Source organism: Callithrix jacchus, chromosome 6, assembly GCF_049354715.1.
Source record: "Callithrix jacchus isolate 240 chromosome 6, calJac240_pri, whole genome shotgun sequence".
NCBI classification, from domain to species: Eukaryota; Metazoa; Chordata; class Mammalia; order Primates; family Cebidae; genus Callithrix; species Callithrix jacchus.
In genome coordinates, this window is record NC_133507.1 from 89,576,478 (window position 1) to 89,593,573 (window position 17,096).

General features: G+C 35.2%; 1 protein-coding gene across 4 annotated transcripts in view; it reads left to right on the forward strand.

The window, feature by feature from the left end:
* LRP1B (LDL receptor related protein 1B) overlaps window positions 1–17,096 on the forward strand; it is a 1,941,900-nt gene that overhangs the window by 1,340,938 nt on the left and 583,866 nt on the right. For all 4 annotated transcript variants that reach the window (XR_013518953.1, XM_078327882.1, XM_078327883.1 and 1 more), the window contains exon 32: window positions 11,716–11,865. Coding sequence is in view for 3 of the 4 variants with exons in the window: in XM_078327882.1 (XP_078184008.1) it covers window positions 11,716–11,865 (150 nt within the window). In the remaining variant the exon portion in view is untranslated. The remainder of the gene's footprint in view (window positions 1–11,715; window positions 11,866–17,096) is intronic.

Here is a 17,096-nt window from a genome sequence, read left to right on the forward strand (position 1 = left end):
GTGCATGCTTTGTGAAGTTCTCATGTTGTGTTTTTCAGCTCCATCAATTCACTCATATTCCTTTCTAAGTTGTCCATTCTCATTAGCATTTCGTCAAATCTTTTTTCAACATTCTTAGTTTCTTTGCATTGGGTTAGAACATGTTCTTTTAGCTCACAGAATCTTCTTATTACCCACCTTCTGAAGCCTGATTCTGTCATTTCATCACATTCATTTTCCATACAGCCTTGTTCCCTTGCTGGTGAGGAGTTGTGATCCCTTGTAGCAGGAGAGATGTTCTGGTTTCGGGTGTTTTCATCCTTTCTGTGCTGGTTTCTTCCCATCTTTGTGGATTTATCCACCTGTCATCTTTGTAAAGTTGCTGAGTTTCAGATTGGGTCTCTGAGTAGATGGTCTGTTTGTTGATGATGAAGTTATTTCTGTTTTGTAGTTTTCCTTCTAACAATCTGGACCCTCTGCTGTAGGACTGCTGAGGTCCACTCCAGGCTCTGCTTGCCTTGGGATCACCTGCAGCAGCTACAGAACAGTAAGGGTTGCTACCAGTTTCTTCTTCTGCTATCTTTGTCCCAGAAGGATACCCATCAAATGTCAATCTGATCTCTCTTTTATGAGGTGACTCTTTGGATATACAGGGGTCAGGGAGCTGCATGAGGAGACAATCTGTCCTTCATTGGAGCTCAGGTGCTGAGCTATGAGCTCTGTTGTTCATTCAGAGCTGCTGGGCAGGTACATTTAGGTCTGCTGCATCAGAACTCATAAACCACTTTTTGTTACCAGGTGCTCTGTCCCAGGGAGTTAGGGCTTTATTTATGAGTTACCGTTGTGCTGCTGCCTTTTTTTTCAGGGCTGTCCTGCCTAGCAAGGAGGCAGCCTAGTCACTGTCTGCCTGCAGAAGCTTTGCTGAGCTGCTCTGAGCTCCACCCAGCTGCCATGTGAACTTCTCTGCAGACCTGTTTATATGGGGGTAGTTAGAACTGCCTCAGCAGTGGTGGCCCACCTCTGTATTGGCTGACTCTCTCTGTAATGGTAGGTTGCCTTGGAAAAGGTAGGCTGCCCCAGCAATGGCAGACTACCTCCATAGTGGTGGAGTGCTTCGGTAATGGTGGAAGCCCCTCCCCCACAGATCTGGACCTTCCAGGATTCAGCTGTGCTTGCTGTTAAACTCTCAATCCAGAGAGTTTCTGATTGCTGTTCTTTTGTGGGGATGGGACCAGCCGAGCCTGATCACCTGGCTCCCTGCCTCAGAGCCTTTTTCTTTTTTTTAGTTGAACAGTCGACTCTCTCCCAGGTGTTCCAGTCACCTGTTGAAAAGGCACTGGGGTCTGTGTGATTTCCCATGTGGCAACTCACTGCACCGGCTTAAACAGCGGTGCTGAGATTTATGGCACTTTTTTGCCCAGGAATCTCCTGCCCTGGCTCCCTGTTCAGTCCCCTGTTTTGAATCAGATGAATGGGTGACTTCCTGGGGCTCCAACTGACAGCTAAAAGGGCACCTGGACTAGCATATTTTGTATGGAGAAGTGCCGCACCGAGGCGCCGGCAAGGCAGCCACCAGGCATAGCAACTGTGCCCAGCAAAGCAGCCGCAGCGGCCAAAACAGCGACGCCAGCTAAAACAGCCATGCTGGCGACCAATGGGGCTCCTCCACCTGGGAATCTCCTGGTCTGTGGGCAATAAAAATTCATCTGGAAACGTGGCGTCCACTCACCCTCTGTGCTTTCATGGAGAGCTGCAATCCTAAGCTGTTCCTAAACAGCCATCTTGGCTTGATCCTCGCTATTTTTTTTAACTTTTATTTTAAGGTCAGGTGTACATGTGAAGGTCTGTTATATAGGTACACTTGTGTCATGGGAGTTTGTTTTTTAGATTATTTCATCTCCCAGGTATTAAACCTGATATTCAATAGCTATTTTTTTCTGCTTCTCTCCCTCCCCCCTCCCACCTTCCATTCTCAAGCAGACCCCAGTATCTGTTGTTTCCTTCTTTATATTCACGAGTTCTCATCACTCAGCTTTCACTTATAAATGAGAACTTGCAATGTTTGGTTTTCTATTCCTGCAGTAGCTTGCTAAGGATAATATTTTGCTATTTTTTTTCTGTTTTTCTTAATAATTTAGCATTGTGATGCAAATAATTGGATACAATATTTTTGGGTTTATATGTAGACTGAAACTACTATTTAATATAGAATTAAAGTTGTTTCATAAGGAAATACTTGACATAGGATATCTGAAAAACTCTGAGGAGTTCATGTCATGGTAATACTACTTTAAAGGATTCTTTCAGAACTATTCCACTGAGTGATTTCTAAAATGGAACTTTACAGCACTGTGAATGGATAAATGAATGTGTGAAAAAATAAATACAAACCTGTTTTTGCTGGCATACATGATCATCACACCATGAACTGCTTAAATACATAAGGACATTAAGCACTGCATTATTTACTCACTGTAATTTCATTTACTTATTGCAAGCAATTATTGTAATTATTATTTAATGATGAGTGTGTGTGAGCTCTTGTTCAAACTGCCTACAGTATGCCTTAAATTTCAGTGAAGAAAATTAAACAATTGAGCCACCCCAGTTGAATTTCTTTTCATGCATATTGTTGTCAGATTATGCATTTTATTTTTTCCCCCAAAATGTGAGGAGTAAACACTATATTCTGCCTGTTAAAGATGGAGAAGCATTAATTAGCTCTTAGCAATTATTACCTAACACCCTTTATAGTACCTATATTCTCATCATGAAGCCACACCTTTGTGTCTGCATGTACTTTTATCCTGAGATCTTTGATATGGTAGAACCATGATCACTCTGGCAATAAAAATAATATAATTATAGTGACTACTTTTTAAGCACTTGCAATATGTCACCACTTGCAAAATGCTTTGCATTAATCATAACAATCATCTCTGGAAGAAGATTTTTTTTTTCCTTTATAGATTCAGAAACCGAGTCTTGTTGAAAGAATGCCATTGTCTACAATGAAAGCTGGGTTTCAAATCCAAGTTTATTTGCTTCCAAAACCATATTAAATCTTAACCATTATGCTGTGCCCAGAGATGGTGATTTCTTGGAGTAATTACTTGACCTCAGCACAGATCAGGGAATAAAACTGACAGTTTTCAATTATGGAATTTGGGAAAGCGAAAACCCATAACAAGCATACTCCTGAGAAATGTAGACCCAGTTAGAATACAACAGTTGACTTTTCTAAGCAGCCAGGAGTATGCAAGGACCAACTTCACCGCTGTGTCAATTGTCCCTCATAATTATTTCTGAATCTTTAAATGTTTTGAAATGGCAATTACACTGATACACCAGACTTTCTAGTTTGAGGAATTGTTAAGTTTGAGGAATTTTTCTTATATTGTAATTTGCTGACTTCTCTTGTTTGTTTGCTGTTAAATCCATGTGTGATATACTTAAAATAGAAGTGCATCATAATTATATGAAAATACTCAATGTGGCATTTTATGAATGTATGTCACTAAAGACTGAGTAATTGCAGCCTTCAAATAATTTAGGCTAAATAATTTTGTTTCTTTTAAATATAAATCAACATCAGCATTCAAGTAATCCATTGTTGAGGTAAATAATGTCAATTATGATTTATTGCTCAGTATTGGATATATTAAGTGTTTAGAGCAGTCTACATATTATAGGATTTTAGTTTACTACTTACAGTGGTTTCTAAGTTTAAAATGTCTTTGTATAACAAATTTTATCCTTTAAGCCTCATATAAAGCAACTTGGCTTGTCAATCAACATTATCCTTTGTGGCTATTCTTAGGAATATTGTATACTATATATTTTTATTTTTTTGGTGTTTTCCCTTTATTTTCAATGTAATCTAAATTGAAAGTCATTTGTTTACTTAAACTGGAAGTACATCTTCTTGAAATCTACCAGGTATCTTCTATTATTTTATCATTTGAACTCACACTATATAAAGTAGATTGTGAATTGTATTTGTATATAACATTCATAAGCACATCAAAATAATTTAAGAAACCTTATTTTTTAGAAGTAAAAACGATTTTAAGAGTCCTAGATATGTTTCCTTTCTCAATATAATGCATTTCTGTTATTGATAGATGCTTATTATTCAGCACACTTTTATTATATAGGAAGCACATTCCATATTTAAGACTGCACATCTCAAAAGAAATGTTATAAGTAAGTTACAAAAAAGGCCAGAGGAGTTAACAAACTTATATTATAATTACACATGTGAACATATACACATAATTTAAATATATTACACTTTCCTCTGATTATTCATTTACTAATTTATTCAAATGTTACTAAATTGGGGGATCTGGGAAAGTAATTCTTTTAAAAGGTTATGAAGTGTACACTAGGTACTAGACCCTAAAAATAAAATCTGGTACCATCCTCAAGGAGAACATAGTTCAGTGAAGGAAAAAGTTACAGATAATTACAAGCCATTTGAGTGATATTTTTAGTAGAGGTAAATGAAACAAAAATACTCAATGTTTTTCATGAGTACTATGTTCATCATACCGATAAGATAGGTAGACACTGAAAATAAACAACTAATATTTTGTGAGGAGGAAAAATAGAAAATTATGACCAAATTGATGATATTTTGAAATTTTGATGGGATCTTGAAGGAAAAATATAATTTTGTTTTTAAAGAAGCAGTAGAAATAGAAGGGGCTTTCCTTATTCTTAGCAGAAAGGAAAAGCAGGCATAAAAGGTGTAAAATGATGATATATGTACAGACTGTGAATTTTTTCTATGTGCATAGTAAATCTAACATAAGGAAATATTTAGCATTATGTTGTCAGGAACTACAATTTAAAAATATTTGAGTGACACAATCCAGTGCTTTAAAAATATTTATTTCTATTTTTCTTATCAAGCTATAAAATGTAGTTTTGGCAAATCACAAAACTACAGGTAGTAAAGCTTTTTAAAATGCTTTTAAAATAAAACAATTAAAAAATAGTTCCTTTGATTCTAGTTTTTCCTCTATTTCTGCATGTGTTATTTTCACAGGCACAATGGTTAAGATTTAATATGGTTTTGGAAGCAAATTTGAATTTGAATCCTAGCTTTCATTGTGGACAACTACATTCTTTTGCTATGCATCAAGGGCTGGGGATATGGATAAACCGTCCCAGGTAAAATGAGTTATGTTTGGAAGGATGGAGGAAATACTGAAATCTTAGCTTGAATAGAATAAGTAGTAAGGGATCAGTTGACTACTTTAGCCCTGTCCTTAAGTATGTCCTTAATTAAGGCGGGGTGAAATGAAAAGGGTAATTTCCCAAAAGAATTTATATCAGGATAAGATAAGAGCAGTATACTTGACTAGTTGTTGAATAATGTACTTTAAAAAAATTAGTTTAGGCAGGGCATGGTGGCTTATACCTGTAATCCCAGTCCTTTGGGAGGCTGAGACCAGCACATCACTTCAGGCCAGGAGTTCAAGACTAGCCTGGCCAACATGGCAAAAGCTCATCTCTACACAAAATATTTAATACAAAAAATTAGCAGGGTGGTATGGGAGGTAGAAGCAGGACAATTGCTTGAGCTTGGGAGGTGGAGGTTGCAGTGAGCCGAGATCATGCCACTGCACTCCAGCCTGGGTGACAGAGTGAGATTCTCTCTTGAAAAAATATTAATAATAATTTAAAGGTTTATGTACAAATTTTTGTGTGAACGTTAGTTTTCATTTCTCTGAGATAAATTCTCAGGAATGCAATGCTGAATCATATTATATTATGACTCAATTTTATAAGAAACTGTCAAATTGTTTCCTAGAGTGAGTTTATCATTTTACATTCCCTCTAGCAGTGTGTATCAGTGATACAGTTCTCTGTATCCTTGTCAGCATTTAGTGTTCTCACTGCTTTTTATTTTAGCCATTCTGATTGATGTATAGTGTATCTCATTGTCACTTAAAAACACTTGTATTTCTTCTAGACGTTATGTTGTCTATAAAAGTTTCATTTTAATTTGCATTTTCCTATGATACTTAACATCTTTTTTATGTGTTTATTTGCCATTTGTATATATTATTTTGTTAAATGTCCAGGTTTTTGCTCAGTTTTGAATTTTAATTTCTTTTAACTATTGAGTTTTGAAAGTTCTTTTGTAGATACTTGTCTTTTGTTGGATGTATAGATTACAAATATTTACTCCCAGACTAAGTCATGTATTTTATTACTTTTCACAAGCAAAAGTTTTCAGTTTCGATGTGCTTATTTTATGATTGAGAGAATATTGTTATTATGAATGAAGTACATAATCTCAACATTTCTAGTAATTAGATTATCTCCAAATTATCAGTTGTAGGATTACCAGAGAGATGGTTTTAAGCTTTAGAATAGAGCTAAGATTGAAAAGGAAATACAAACATTTATACTACTCACAAATATACCTAACATTTCCTTAGTGCTTTCTATGTGTCAGAAACAATTGTATGAGGTGTTATTCTTATCACTACCTCCTTACAATGGTGGAGGAAGCAGGGCAAGGCTGCCAGAAATACTTAGACAAGATAACTGAAGGCTGGCACCTTAGATTTGTGTTCACTTCACAGAGAAGCTAGGGATGGAACAGACAAAATACTTAGGTTTCCTCAGCATATTCTTTCTTTCCTTCCTTCCTTCCTTCCTTCCTTCCTTCCTTCCTTCCTTCCTTCCTTCCTTCCTTCCTTCCTTCCTTCCTTCCCCCCTCCCTCCCTCCCTCCCTCCCTCCCTCCCTCCCTCCCTCCCTCCCTCCCTCCCTCCTTTCTTTCTTTCTTTCTTTCTTTCTTTCTTTCTTTCTTTCTTTCTTTCTTTCTTTACTTTCTTTCTTTCCTTTCTTTTTTTTTTTTGAGACAGGTCTTGCTCTGTTGCCCAGGCAGTAGTGGAGTGGTATGAGCTCAGCTCACTGCAACCTCCACCTCCTGGATTCAAGTGATTTTTCTGCCTCAGCCTCTTGAATAGCTGGAACTACAGGTGTGCACCACCACACCTGGCTCATTTTTTTTTTTTTTAAGAAGAGATGGGGTTTTGCCATGTTGGTCTCAAACTCTCGACTGCAAGTAATCCACCTGCCTTGGTCTCCCAAAGTGCTGTGATTACAGGCATGAGCCAGTGCGCAGCCAGCACATCCATTCTTTACCCAGTAAAATCCAAATATTGTGAGGAAGGATAAAGCATTTCTTGAGGTAGCCTAATAGTATACTTCCCCGTGTAATAACTAGCCTCCATCAGAGCTAAAGTTTTAATGTTCCCAAAACAGTTCTGCCCCACAAATAGAAATACTCATGCCACTTCTGATGAAGGCTGAAAAAAACTCTTCATTTTGGGGTATATAGAGTATTAAAATTCTTCTACAAGTATAGCATGTGATGTAACCTATTGGTCTTCCTCCATGTTTTGTGTGTTTTCAATGACCAGTTTCTACAACTTTTCCAGTCCCAGAAGAAGGAGTTGTTTTCTACTGTCTGAAGGTAGTACCAGAAAAAGAATATTTAGAAGATTTTGATTACATTTATCATACCTGTGTAGAGGGCCTAGAAGTTAATCCTTTACATTTTATTATTCATAGTCTATCTTTTTCCCCCAGCTACATCTCAACTATTCCTGTCTCCAAAGGTTTTGCCATTGTGATACTCTTTCCAGTGGAATTTAAAAGGCCCAGTTGAATTTACTAAAATATGAAATTTGAAAGCTTATAAAAATATGCAATGTTTAAAATAATTCTTTAAAAAGTGAGTATTGTAAAATTGCCTGGAGAGATTTTTAAAAAATACTGAGGCCCAGGACCAGCCAAAATTAATTAAATTGAAATTTTGTGGATGAATATTTTAAAGTAACTTTCCAGATGATTATAATTTCCAGCTAGGCATAAGAATTTTAAAGTTAAATTTAGTAGGTAATGAAAACGTATTAGAAAGTTACCTATTGAAAGCCTTAATTTTTAATTTTTAAAATTCCCTCTTTATCTTTGCATTTTTATTTTAAGTCCATACTAAATAGTATATTTATTTAATTTTGAGCCACTTAAAAGGAGATGAGACACACAAAATGAACTGTCTAGTCTTAATTGCAACAACACTTAATACAATGGACTTAATTTATTTCAATAATATATGAAATACTGTATATAGGTAAATTACATTATTTAAACATTATTGTTTCTTACATTAATATGTAGAATAGTTCTATTAGAGAAATAGTTGTTTCTTATATTAATATGTAGAATAGTTCTATTAGAGAAATTACATAATTTTTACAATTTTTATTGTCTCAATAAAAATTAAGCTGGCCTATTTAAATCAAAATGTTCAAATAAAATAATATACAAAGAAAAATTTGGGTTTGATAAGAAGTGTTATAATTAAAGCATATGGATTAACTGTATTTTTATAAAAATAGAAAAGATTGGTAAAAAGATAAATTTTTCTTTTCAAAAAGTTTTTTTTCTCAATTTAAATGACTTTTTTATATACTTATTACATTATTGCATCTAGATTTTAACTTTTGAGAGCCAGATTCAGATGATTTCAAAAATTAATTAAATGTCTTATAAAAATGAGACTATGTTACAACTTACATATTCAGACACATTCTATGGTGCTTTTGAAAATTTTCAAATTTCCGTCACCCATTCTGAGGATCCTTTAGTGCAGACATAATTCTATTTCTTTGTATAGGTTCCAGGACAGTTTTATAAATATGCTCACATTTGACCTGTTTTATCATGGGTATTGATTTAGCATTCTAATATCGCTGAGTAGTTTTAATTTCATTAGACAATTATTTGTTCACTGCTTAGTGATTCAGTTTTTGAAATGTTTATACAACAGAGAATTTATTCTGAAATTATTCTAACACATGTATACCAATTAATTACTTAGTGTTGTTTGGACTTATATGAATGATAGTAACAAAATGAAAAATCTTATGATGCAAAAACATTTGCATTAATAAACTTCAGAGATATGTATTATACTTTTATATATGCCTATACTATGAATATAAGGCATATGTCACCAGTTTTTAAAATTAATAATAGAATTTGTAAAACATTGCAATTCTATTTTATGAACCTGAGAATAAATGCGCTCAAGAACATTTTAGGGTTAAGCTAATATACTTAACAGGAAAGAAGATATACAGAGGGTGTAAAGTGACATGTATCACATGCATATAGATAGATAGATAGATAGATAGATGATAGATGATAGATAGATAGATTAATACAGAAACTTTGTCTTTTTTAAGTTCTTAAAACTATTAATTTGAAGCTATTCCATCTTAAAATTAATTAAAATATTTAAGCTATACTAAGTGGAGCTGTTGAATCATTGTTCTTCCTCACTTGTTATAGTATCTGAGTATAAGTAGTACCTTAAAAAATTCAGTTGGGAAGATAACTAAACTCCCCTGGCCTAACTCTTTGAAAACAAGCTATAGTTTCATAATAGAATTAACTAGTCTATCCATTTATTTGATGGGTAGACTTTTATTAATTTTATTAATTAAAATTTATTTTAATTAAATTTCTTCTCTGTTCTAGTCATCATGATAGACAGTGAACATAATAAGATGACTATGACAAATCCCCTTTTCTTTAGGCACAGTTCAGAAGCAAAGAAATTGAATAATAGACTCTGGTGAAAGATCCAAATAAAAGACAAAATTCTTGCCTCTGTGAAGCCCCTCTTCGCTAAATTGCTCGGTATTGTGTTTTGCATTGATTTAGGAGGATTTATTTGTTTAAATTTCCCATATACCCCCTAGCTTCTTCCCATGTTTTAATTGTAAACTTTATATGATAGAATCACAGGCATATGGAAGTAAACCGTCCTAAGTATATGGCTTGATGAATGTTGATTAAATGAACTTTTCTGTATAACCAGCACCCAGATGAAGAAACAATTTAATTAGAAACACAATTGCCTTGTGGCCAGTCATTACCACACATTCCACACATGTGATGACTCTGAGTATAAACTAGCTTTACCTTATTCTTTCCAAAAATAGAATTTAACACTTACAAAAGAAAAAAAAAATAGAACTAAGCAACGTAGCTCACACCTGTAGTTCCAGCAGTTCAGGAGGCTGAGGTTGGAAGATCACTTGAATTCAGGATTTCAAAGCTGTAGTGAGCTATAATTGTTCTAGTCTGGGCAACAGAGTGAAACCTCAACTCTTAGAAAAAAAAAGATGGTCTAATCCATAGAGATAACTCTTAAGTGCCTATAATGATTCCAATTCTTTGTTCTGGGAATCCCTGCTTGTTGAGTATTATTAGGCTAAATTTGACATTCTCTCAATGCTCTTGAATCTGTGATTCTCTTCAATCATCTGCTCTTTCTTCCTCTCATCTTTTTTTTTTCTTTTAAGGGAAGGATTTATTTGTGATTTGTTCACTTTATTCTCAGAGACAGAGTCCAGGAACAGCTGGTTGCAATGTGTGCTGGAGTGTATGTCCACATGTGCTTTTCCATGAGTAGTTATGGATCACAGAAGGCCAACATGGCTCCACAGAGTTATTGTTAAAATGTGGATACTAATGCTGTTGAGCATGCCAGTAGTTAAGTAGATGTGTGCCAAGTACTTTTAGCAAACAAAAAATACCTGCCCCGAGACCTCTGAAAATCATGGTCACTGCTCTAATATGTAAAGTTGCCCATAAAATACAATAAAGTGCAGCCTTACCCCCAGGGATACACTGTGCCATGTCGAGAGTAAGGTCTTAAGCCATTGGCTTGATTCACTCACTTGCCAAATGGTTTATCTCCCCCATATCAGCCTGCAAATGAGCTCAATTTAATTCTGTGCTTTGGTAAAATTACTATTTGCTGAAAATCTTCCATTTTTGGATTTACTTGAAGAGGGATGAAATCACCAATTTAAATCTGTAACTGCCTAAATAAATTTTATGGAAAATAGATGAGTAATTATAAATTTCATCAGTTAAATTGGTATCCCAAATGAATCATTACACATTAAAACTTTCTGAGGCAAAGTGGCATAATGAATAGGGCAGGCACTCAATTTGGAAACAGAAACTTTCTAAAAATATCTGAAATGTCCACTAACTAGCTATGAACACAGATTTCTTATCTACTGTAGGTACTATTTTTTGTCTCTGTGAAACGGAGCTGCCATTTCTCTCAGTGGCACAAGATTTTGTTGGTAATTTGTAGAAATAACTGCTAAATGCCTACAAAAGTATAATGTTTATCTGTCAGTTAAAACGGCATATGTTAGCTGGGTGCCATGGCTCATGCCTATAATCCCAGCACTATGGGAGGTCAAGATGACAGGATCCCTTGGAGCCAGGAGTTCAAGACCAGACTAAGCAACATAAGGAGGCCTTGTCTGTTAAAAAATTAAAATATAAATTACCTGGGCATAGTGGTGCACATTTGTAATCCTAGCTATGCAGGAGGCTAAGATGAGAGGATTGCTTGAGCCCAGGACTCTGAGGCTTCAGTGAGCTATGATTGCACCACTGTACTCCAGTCTAACTGATAAAGTGAGACCCTGTCTCTAAAAAATAAACAAAACAAACCCAAAACAGCATATATCTTTTCCTATTAGCCAGATCTTATTTGTAAAGACAAACATCTGAGCTTTTGACTTATTTTTTTCCCCCTCAAATCCAGTGGTTCTAGGTGAATACTACGATTTAAGTGGCTATCATTATGTTTAAGTTGTAAAATTTAATTACAGGTCTATCAATAGACTATGTGGAAAACAAACTTTATTGGATCAGTTCGGGGAATGGAACCATAAATAGATGCAACCTGGATGGTGGTAATTTAGAAGTAATCGAGTCAATGAAAGAAGAATTAACAAAAGCTACAGCCCTAACCATCATGGGTAAGTGAAACGATTCTATAGCTTGGTTGATTTGTAGTGATTGGGGATTGATTTATTATGACCCATTAAAAGCTTAGGAAAGTTACTGCTCCATTAACACCAGAGCAACATTCAAATTGCATACCTCTATGAAGTTTTCTTCTCTCTTCTTTTCCTCTTTAGCAAGCAGACTTATAAGATTATCCATATCAGAAACTGAGTGTTAGCCAAGCTAACTTTACTGTTACTGATTCTTGGCTTACTATGACTTGTATTATTTTATGATTGTTAATTTCTGTGTTTTACTGCAGTCCTGGAAAGTTTAAGGGCCTTGTGCATTTGTCACAATAAAGACAATCTTGGCTTATCTCCATTGAATAAAGAATAGCTTGATCCATAGATAGAATTCAAGAGACAGGGCTACAGGGTCCATTTGACCAATGATTGAAATACTTTCCCGTTGAGTAATTCTTTCCAGTATTTTGGAGTGAGTAGAGATTTTACTTATTTGAGTCTTATTTCCATTCCTTTGATTCAATCTTCTGAGGAAAAAAGGTGCCACATATGTAAAATTATTAGGAAGCTAAAAGGGAAGTATGGCTTCCATGGAGCAAATAATTAACCTCTACTATATTGATATTAGAAGCTGATCTTTGAAATGTAGGTTTCAGTTTAAAAAGATAGTTTGAATTTTTCAAAAGATGTTTAAAGTGGATAGCATAAAGAACTCTGGTGATGATGGCTGAGTTTTGATTTAGTGAATGCCTGGCTCTAAGCTGAAGTTCGTGGTAGATGGGGGGTGGGAGGATTGGCTAATCTAAGTAGAATTTCAGTAATTGCATTTGCTTACAGGACGATAATCAGAAAACTATTTAATATTTGTAATTCTGAATATTGTGATATAGTCAAAATAACTTAAAAAGTTATACAATTTACGAGAAGCCCATTGGAATATGTATTTAATTTATACCTTTAAATTTTATATTCTACCATACTTTAGCCCTTTTACTGTTTCTCAGGCTTGTGAGGTGTTTTTTCGTTGTTTGTTGTTGTTCTGGTTTTTCATTTTATTATTTCTTTTGGGTAATGAATGTTCAGGAGTATATGTCAAAAAGTAAACAGTTGTTAATTGAGAGATTTGGAAATTTATTTTCTAGGGAACAATGTGTTTTTATCATCTTTGATTTTCAGTTAAATAAAAAATATCCAGATAAACGAATAAGGTTTAAATGTTGCAAATTATTATTTAAGAATGGGTCTTTCTCTCTCTTGTGAAGGAAAGAGAGAAAAGGTGGCTCACGCCTGTAATCCCAGCACTTTGGGAGGCCGAGGTGGATGGATCACGAGGTCAAGAGATGGAGACCATCCTGGTCAACATGGTGAAACCCCGTCTCTACTAAAAAAAAAAAAAAAAAAAAAAAAAAAAAATACAAAAAATTAGCTGGGCATGGTGGTGCGTGCCTGTAATCCCAGCTACTCAGGAGGCTGAGGCAGGAGAATTGCCTGAACCCAGGAGGCGGAGGTTGCGGTGAGCCGAGATCGCGCCATTGCACTCCAGCCTGGGTAACAAGAGCGAAACTCCATCTCAAAAGAAAGAAACAAACAAACAAACAAAAAACAAGTGTTAAGTGTTAAGATGATCTCTATTTCAATTTTTATTATAGGGAAATATAGACATTAAAATATCTGTCTATATCACAAAGTTGTGAGAATCACTTGAAGTTGTACATGAGTGTACTTTTAAAAAAGTAGAGTTCTGTGGAAATGTAAAAGTTGGCATCTGATGCCCAATTAATTAGGTCCTTAAAGCACTCTCTATGTTTCCCTGTAGCAGTAGCGGCCGCAGGAAACAGATCTCTTGAACGCTGAATGGGGAAGGAAAGAGTTTATTATTATTAATATTATTATTATTATTATTATTACGGCGAGGAGATGGGCGATGGTTCCAAATTACCCAGCTCCTCCAAAAAAGTAAGGCTCTGCCTTTATATAGGCTTGCACTCTAGCTATTACACATGAAATAATCTTAGGTTTACAGCCTTAGAAATCATGAGTGAAAGGGCTTCAGATTTACAGCAAAGGTTTCTGGGTTTACAGCTTTAAAAATCGCACATGAAAGAGCTTCGGGTTTGCAGTTGTAGGAATCACATAAGAAAGGGTTTTGGGTTTACAGTTTTAGGAGTCACATGTGTAAAGGTTCTGGTCTTTGGATGGAGGTTTGATCTTGTTTTAAGTAAAAACAGTGTCATCTGGAGAATTTCCCCAATACCAAGCCTGCCATTTACAGGAAGGGGATTCAGGAGGTGCCAGTTGGCCAGCCTTTTCTTCTATTGAAACGTCATATGGAAGTCCAGGGGGAGGTAACTCCAGATGCCTGGGTCTCCTTCCTCATCTCTAGTTGGGAATTTACAGATACGTGATAGAGAACTTCATCAGATGTTTAGTGGTTTTTGTTTGCTTCCGCTTATTCTTAAATTGCTGTCCTTCTGCTATACCTTTTACTTAGATTTTTTTCTAAATTATTTTTTAGAACAGTTTTTTTTTAAATAGTTTTTCTTCTGATGAGGAATTTAAGTGTGTAAAAGAGAAATCATCCTGTTTTTAAGCCTCCAATTTTCTTTCTAGTGTTTGGACAATATCTGTGCTGTTTATATTGCATTATATTGACATTCTTTTCATTTTATATATCCAGAAGTTATATATATATAAAACAAAAGAGTTGTACTTAACAAACAGGTTATTTTAGAGTAGGAATTTATTGAAAATTATTTTATAAAGCCTGTAAGATATTTCTTAAAAAAGATTATATTCCTTAGTATTGGAAATTTAACAATAATACTTTGTCTTATGGGTCATTGTATATACTTTAAATCACTTGAGTAGAAACAAGTAGAATTTGAATTCTGAAAGTAGTTGAGTAAGCTGCAACAATCTCTAAATTATAACCCACATTATGTTTTTCAAAAACTTAATTCCACTGTACTTTATGAAACCCAAACTAGCAAACAGCGTAACCATCAAACCCAATAAATTAGAGGAAAGGTGTTAAAAATCTTGCATAATATTTCAAGGAAAGTCAGTGACTTTTGAGGGAAAACAGTATAGTAACATTGTAGCCTTGTAGAACTATTTAAGGCTTTATATAGATTTATACCTGTTAATATTGCTGCTGACTCTGTTCTGAGTAGGAAATGAATACTAAACTTACAGAGCTCAATGCTATAAATACAGTATCAAAAAATGGAGCAGATAGTCTATCTTAGCAAAAAAGAAGGTCTGTTAGGTTTGTTCACTGATAAATGGTAGAAGGAGAAAGTTTTAGTGAGATCATACTGTCCATATTGTGTCAATGCTGTGAATCTGATACGGCATCAGTTTTGTAGAAGAACCCTACCCTGCATAAATTAAAATTATCATAACAGGTAAATTGCTGTGTATGTATAACCCTTTTTGCCACCAAAATTTGAATAGCCCTGAAACATAAAGAATAAATATTCAGAAGAAAAAAAAAAACCTCTTAATGCCTCTACCAGCAATACATTAACTGGACATCTAGCAGTCTGGAGATTTAAAATTTAAAGGATATCAACAAAGAGAATCAGGAGAGGAGTCTCTACAGCATTTTCTGGCTTAGCTCTAAACTTACTCTTCTCAGGCTTCTCCTGCTTTCAAAACCTCCACCCTTTGTCTTTGAGAAAAAGAATGTGATGACTTGCTTGCTGCTGAGACTGAATACTATAGTCATATAAAAAAAAGCAATGAAAAAGTAAAACACAGTGACCTCACTAATATTCAGGGTATTACTGAAGACTGCAGTTAACAAGTGTTTAAAAAGAAATTTGTCTACAGTGATCCTGAAATTACACATCCAGTCATTGTGCTATGAAGTGACTAGTATATACAAGCGTATGACAGTTCCCCAAAGAGGCTATGCAGGTGTAACTGAAAGTTTGTGTTTCACTAAAATTGGTAGTTTATCCTAAAGCTGAGTTAAAAAAACTTTAAGTTTGAACACTTTTCACAAATGTTCAAACTCCAAGGATTATAAAATTGGAACCACTCAAGGTTCTTAGTTTACTTAGACTAGTATCCAGATTAAAATAAGGCAATTATTTGATGACTCAGTCAAGACCTCTAAACCAAGGTATGTTTCATAAACACTTCTCCTTTTAATAAGTAGAGCTTAGCTTTCTTTCCTTTGCGCATGGGTAGCAACTCGTTTTTAATGAAGAGTATAAGGCAGCAGTGATGATATGTGACTTCGGTGACAAATTCATAAAAAGCATGATCTTCTTTGCCCTCTCTTGGATCACTGTCCTTGGGCAAAGCCAGTTGACATGTTACGAGGGTATCCAAGCAGCCTAGTAGAGAAGCACACATGGGAAGAAAAGCAGATCTCCAGCCAGAAGCCAGGTAAACTAGTCGTCTTGAAAGCTGAACCTCTAGCCCCAGTCAAGATTTGAGCATGAGCCAACAGCTGTAAAGTAACCTCAAGAGAGACTCCAAACCAGAACCACCCACATAGCTGCTCCCAGATTCTAGAGCCATAGAAACCTTGTGAGACAATAAATGTTTACTGTTTTATGATGCTAAGTTTTGTGGTAACTTTTTGCACTGCTCTAGATACTTATTCGTATGTTGCTTTATCCACAGGGCAGTCATTTATTTATGAACAGACTTGGAAATTCAAGTCTTAAAAGAGTCAGGTTATGAATGAGTAGAGTATGTCAGGAGAGATAAAACCAAGTAGCTCCAACATAAGTGGTAAGTAGGATCTGAGTCTAGGCTGCGTATCTGAACTTACTTGGGAGTGGCAGGAATCACGATGCAGTGGGAAGAATGAATGTCCCAGTTGTGGTAGAACACCCCTCAGCTGCACTTATTTTTGTCATAAGGAATATTAACCATTTGTGCCATATCTTTTATTTTTGAAGAGAAAGAAGACATACAGATGTTTATTTAAAATCTCACAATTTTTAATTATTAGCAATAATCTTTGAAAAAATCTTTTAGAAAAATACCATGCAGACTAACATACTGTATTAGGCTAGCTATGAAGGCTAACACTATACAAGCCAAGCACAGTACAAAAAACAACAAAAATCACTACAACAGCTTTCTATTGTTACTTCAGCACAGAGGACACCAGTTGTCACCTCTGGTTTCGTCATCATTTATACTGGTAACATTGAGTTGCTGAGAAAAGGATGGCGTTAAGGCAGCCAACACCCAACTGTACCACTAGAGGGGAC